Raw genomic sequence first — 4953 nt, forward strand, 5'->3', positions numbered from 1 at the left:
GTACAAGTATCGAATCGTCACAGCTGATATAACGTCATGTAAATTATACCCCAGTAAAGAATATTCCTATTTCTAAAGCTTTTCATATCTAAAATAAAACTGAGAAACTCCAGGGCCAACAAAGACAGAGGCGGATCCTGCTCCAGGTCAGAGGAAGCTGAGGACAGGGGCATCCAAACGCGGCGGGCAGTCCTCGATGGAGCGTCAGGGAACGAGAAACCAGTGGAGGGCTGGGCCGGGACACGGGGGCATCTGGACCCCGGCGCTGCATGGGAGCTACCATCCCGGGGTGGGGCACGTCAGCAGCACGAGGAGAGCCGTCTGCAAGTAACTGTCCACGGCTCGGGCCAAACCTGGGTCCCGTGCGCAGACGGGGAGCGCCGGGGCCCCCGTTCCCATGACAAGTCCCGCCCCGCACCTTGGCGGGCAGCCTTATGTGGTCGTTCTAAGTGAGCTCAGGTCGTGGCGCACGCTGTCCCCATCACAAGAAGAGGAGTGTTGGAACAGACACACACAGGAGAGGCCAGGCGAAGGCAGAGGCAGGGATGGGTGATGTGCCTGCCAGCCAAGGGTGGCCAAGGGTTGACGGCCACCACCGGAAGCTGGAGAGGCCTGGGAAGGCCTAGAGCCCGTTTTCTGTCTCGGCCTCTGGACGAACCAGCCTGGCTGACAGCTCGATCTCAGGCTTCCAGCCTCCAGACTGTGAGACAATCAGCTTCTGTCTTACAGGCGCCTGGCCTGAGGCATCTGTTACGGCCACCGACACAGCAGGCGCGGCAGTATTGTCACCGGTGACTCTGGGTAAAGGGTGTTCACTGCCATGTTTCTGTAACTTTTCTGTATGATAGTTTTTGAAATTGTAAGTTGAAAAAAATAAATGAAACGACCTGACTTTAAACAAATGTGTCCTGGGCTGTGCTGGACAGTTTTGCAAACGACCCTGGAGGGCGGCATTGTTGTCCCCGCTTGCGGTGGAGAACCCCAGCTCAGAGAGGTCCGGTGACGAAGCTCCCGGGGGCGGCGGGGGGGGGGCTGCCGTCCGCACTCCAGGCTCTCACCCCGAAGCCCCCGAAGCCCCCGATGCCCCCGAAGCCCGTGCTCACATTCACACTCACTAACTGGGGTTGAGGCGTGGGCAAACCTCTGGGTTTGGGATAGTTCATAAAATGCAAAAATCCAGGTACATAAGGAGGGGGGTTTCCATGGGAATGACCGAAATAATAGATACGGCGAATAAATTAAGGAGGAAAAAAGACATGTCACGGCATAAAAAGCCCCCTGCAGCCCAGAGGCCGCGGCTGGGGGAAGGAGCAGGACCACCCCATATGCAACGTCAGCCGCGCGGGGCCACCACTGGCACCAGTGGCACAGGTGGGGAAACTGAGGCACCCTGGGCTTGAAATCTCGTCCACAGTTGAACTTGGAGTCTGGCTGCAGAACCTCACATTGGCTTCCCCTGCTCTGGGGAGGGGCCTGGCGGAGAGCGGGGCGTGGGGGGGTCACGGTCTCTTTTACATCTTGGCCTTCCTCCCGGGGCGACGTGCACCCTCTGCCCCCGCAAGGCCCTCCACTGGCCACAGGCCCTTGGACCACTGACCCCAGCATTGGGTTTCCTCCATGGACCCTGAAGTCTTCCTGGAGAGTGAGCCGTGCCGAGGAGGAAAGCCGGGCTGCCTGGTGCCCCCAACGTCACCATGCAGGCCCCGGCAGAGACGACCGAGGGCCCGTGGGCACAGGATTCCAAGACCAATGGTCCCAGTGGGGCGTCAGGGCACCCCACCTCACCTTGGTCCTGCCAGGGGCCATTACCACCCCACCCCGCCGTCCCAGGGAGGCACAGGCATGCCATCCCCAGCCTCCTCTGTGTAGTGCTGATGACCGTCACACTTCGACACGGGCCTGCCAGACACGGGAAGCCTGCACAGGGTCTCGACGCCCTCACCAGAACCCGCCACGGCCGCTGTGAGCTAGGCCAGGCACGGTGGACCTGAGAGTCTCACGCAGAGACCCTGGGCACATGCACCCCAGGCCCCTGAAGGGGTGAGTGGGCGAACCGCCTTCACGCGCATGGTTACGCTTTTCATCAAATTAGGATAAGTCTCAGGCCATCCAGCCTGTCACCCCGGGAGCCAGTCAGCCCCCTGAGAGGCCAGTCCCAGCCAGTAAGACACAGCTGGGGCAGCCTTGGCCAGCCCATGCCTGTCACCCTCCAGAGAGGGGCACTGCGCACGGAGGACTGGCTGGGACAGTGCTGCCTGCTCACTGGTCACACCACCCGCCAAGTCCAGAGAGAGCACTTCCCTTACCCAGGCCACACGGCTCTCTGCCAGGGGCAGCGCTGGGTCTCAGGGGCCTGGCCCTTCCACAGCCCCCTCCCCACCCGAGAAGGACCAAGGGTGGGAGGTCGTTCCCAGCCCTGACCCCGTGCCACCACCCCCCTCGCGTCACCGAACCCCGACCCGCGTACCTAAGAGCCATCCTGGCCGCCAGCCCAGCTGAAGCACGGCCCAGAGGAGTGGCCAGGGCACCCGCGGGGCCCCCATGCCCCGATCGATCGCCAGCGGCTGCCGACCTCCTGCCTCTCTCTGCTCCAGCAGAGGTGTGTGCGCAAAAGGAAACTGAACCGGGTGTCAAAGGGACACGCCCCAAGCCCCGCCCCTTCTTCCTCCCCCTCCCACGTAGGCAGGGAGTGGGGGGGACAGAGAGAGATGGGGAGGGGAGGGAGAGGGAAGGACAGACAGGGACAGAGTCACAGACACACAGAGGAGGAGGGAGAGGAAAAAGCTGAGGGAGAGACCCAGGCAGAGGGCATGAGAGTGTGAGATGAGAGTGCGAGTGAGTGGAGTGTGAGTGTGAGAGTGAGTGTGAGAGTGAGTGTGACAGTGTGAGTGTGAGTGTGTGAGTGTGAGAGTGAGTGTGAGTGTGAGAGTGAGTGTGAATGTGAGTGTGATAGCGTGAGTGTGAGAGTGAGTGTGAGAGTGAGTGTGTGAATGTGAGTGTGGATGTGAGAGTGAGTGGAGTGTGTGAGAGAGTGTGAATGTGAGTGTGACAGCGTGAGTGTGAGTGAGTGTGAGAGTGAGTGTGTGAATGTGAGTGTGACAGTGTGTGAGTGAGTGTGTGAATGTGAGTGTGACAGTGTGAGTGTGACAGCGTGTGAGCGAGTGTGAGTGAGTGTGAGAGTGTGTGAATGTGAGTGTGACAGTGTGAGTGTGACAGCGTGAGTGTCTGCTGCCCCTGCCCCACCGTGAGGCCCTCTCCGTCCACACAGATGCCGTTGCCTCTCCCCGCCAGGCTGGGGTGCCCCTCCTCTCAGCCCCCCCCACCACCCCGGGACGGTGGGCGCCCTCTGAGCTCAGGTCCCCGTGGGCAGCAGTGAGGGGTGGGCTCAGCTCTTCCTGCTTAGTGCCCCAGTGGTCACGGTGTTTGAACCCACTGCACTGCCACTGCTGGGGGGCAGGAAAGTGTCTGGCCAGACCTCTGCTGCCCCCGCCCAGACACCCCTCTGGGCAGCGGGCAGTGGGCAGTGGGCAGCGCAAGCTCCTGCTCCAGGGCCACGCCGCCCCTCCCTCGGCTGTGAGGCTGCCTGCGGTGGGGCAGCTTAGGGTCTGGACCCCTCTTCCCGCGCTACCCAGGGGACCCTCCCCGCATCCATGGTGGCCTTGCCTGCTGGCCCCCCCAAAGAACCCGGGCCCAACAACCCCCAACCCCCCCCCAACAACCAAACAAAAAAAGCCAAGCCAAGGTTGGGAACTCCCGGTTCCAAAATTTTCCACTGTCAGCAGCCTCCCGCTGGGGGCTTCGCCCCTGATGCAGAACTTGCCTCTGGCCAGACCTTCTCACGACCCCCTGCCCAGTCAGTGACCCCTGGCCCCCGGGGGTCTGCAGGGGGCTCTGGGCTGGCCGCGGGGCCTGAGTGTTCGTGAGATGATGTGGCTCCCTCACTGCGTTCTGCTCATCACAGTGAGTGGAAAACAGGAGAAAGGAAACTGCTGATATTAGTGATGCAGCGCGTAGGTCTCGCCGGCTTAAAATAACCGAGACAGAAACCACCGAGAGCCGGCGCGGCAGCCCCGGCCCGAGCCACAGCGACGCTCAGGGCTGGGCTGTGAAGGGGAAACGGCACAGAGACCTGAGCGGTGGAAAAACAGCATCAAAGACGAAGTCTGCCGGCGGCGCAGGAGCGCGGGGGCTTCAGCTTGCGAACAAAGGGCCGCTGCGGGGCCTCAGCCACTCGCGGGGTTGGGGGGCCGGCGGGGGCCCCGCCAGCCAGGCGGGCTCCGTGGGGATGCTGGCCGGACGGCTAGGTGGCTGGCCGGGGAGAGAGAGCGCGGTGCCCGTGGACGGGCGTCTGCTGCATTCCCAGCCCGGGCTCCCCCGCGGAGGAGCAGGCCCAGTCTGGGCTGGGGAGAGGGTTCAGGGCAGGCTAAAGGCCGCTAGGCGACCAGCCCGTGCAGGCCAGCACGGAACCTGGCACTTCAGTGTCCACAATCTGTCTGGGGCATCGTCACGTGGGGCCTGAGGCTCTACGGGACACCTCTGAGGGCCTGGGCTAAGGGCTCGTGGTGGCCAGTGCGGCGTGTGCTCTGGACGGGAGAGGCCGTCAGACCCCTGGGAGGTCCCCTCACCACCCCGTGATTCTGTCTGCAGGGACCTGGACACGTGGCCACAGGGGGACACTGTGTGTGACGGGTGGTGTCCCTCCCCACCTTCCTCCTGGATCCACCCCTCCCCCTTCCCTACGACCCCTCCACCTCCTTTCCACTGACACCCCTTGGAGGGATGGGCTGGGTGGGGGACCCCAACTCCAGAGGCTGAAGGGGCACTTGGGTCCTGAGGGATTCGGAGTTGGTGGGGGCAGGTGGGAGCAGCTGGGGACACAGTGACTGTGGGGTACCAGGTGGACACAGGGCCTTGAAGAGCCTCACACCTGCTGGATTGGGCAGGGGTCAGAGC

The 4953-nt window shown here is 62.7% G+C and overlaps 1 protein-coding gene across 2 annotated transcripts in view; it reads right to left on the minus strand.

Annotated features, from left to right (window-relative positions):
* PDCD1 (programmed cell death 1) overlaps nucleotides 1-2543 on the minus strand; it is a 14350-nt gene extending 11807 nt beyond the window's left edge. For both annotated transcript variants that reach the window (XM_011376279.2, XM_011376278.2), the window contains exon 1: nucleotides 2468-2543. In XM_011376279.2, coding sequence (XP_011374581.1) covers nucleotides 2468-2543 — 76 coding nt within the window. The remainder of the gene's footprint in view (nucleotides 1-2467) is intronic.
* Between the last annotated feature and the right edge of the window lie 2410 nt (nucleotides 2544-4953).

Source organism: Pteropus vampyrus, unplaced genomic scaffold (genome assembly GCF_000151845.1).
Source record: "Pteropus vampyrus isolate Shadow unplaced genomic scaffold, Pvam_2.0 Scaffold291, whole genome shotgun sequence".
In the NCBI taxonomy this organism is placed as follows: domain Eukaryota; kingdom Metazoa; phylum Chordata; class Mammalia; order Chiroptera; family Pteropodidae; genus Pteropus; species Pteropus vampyrus.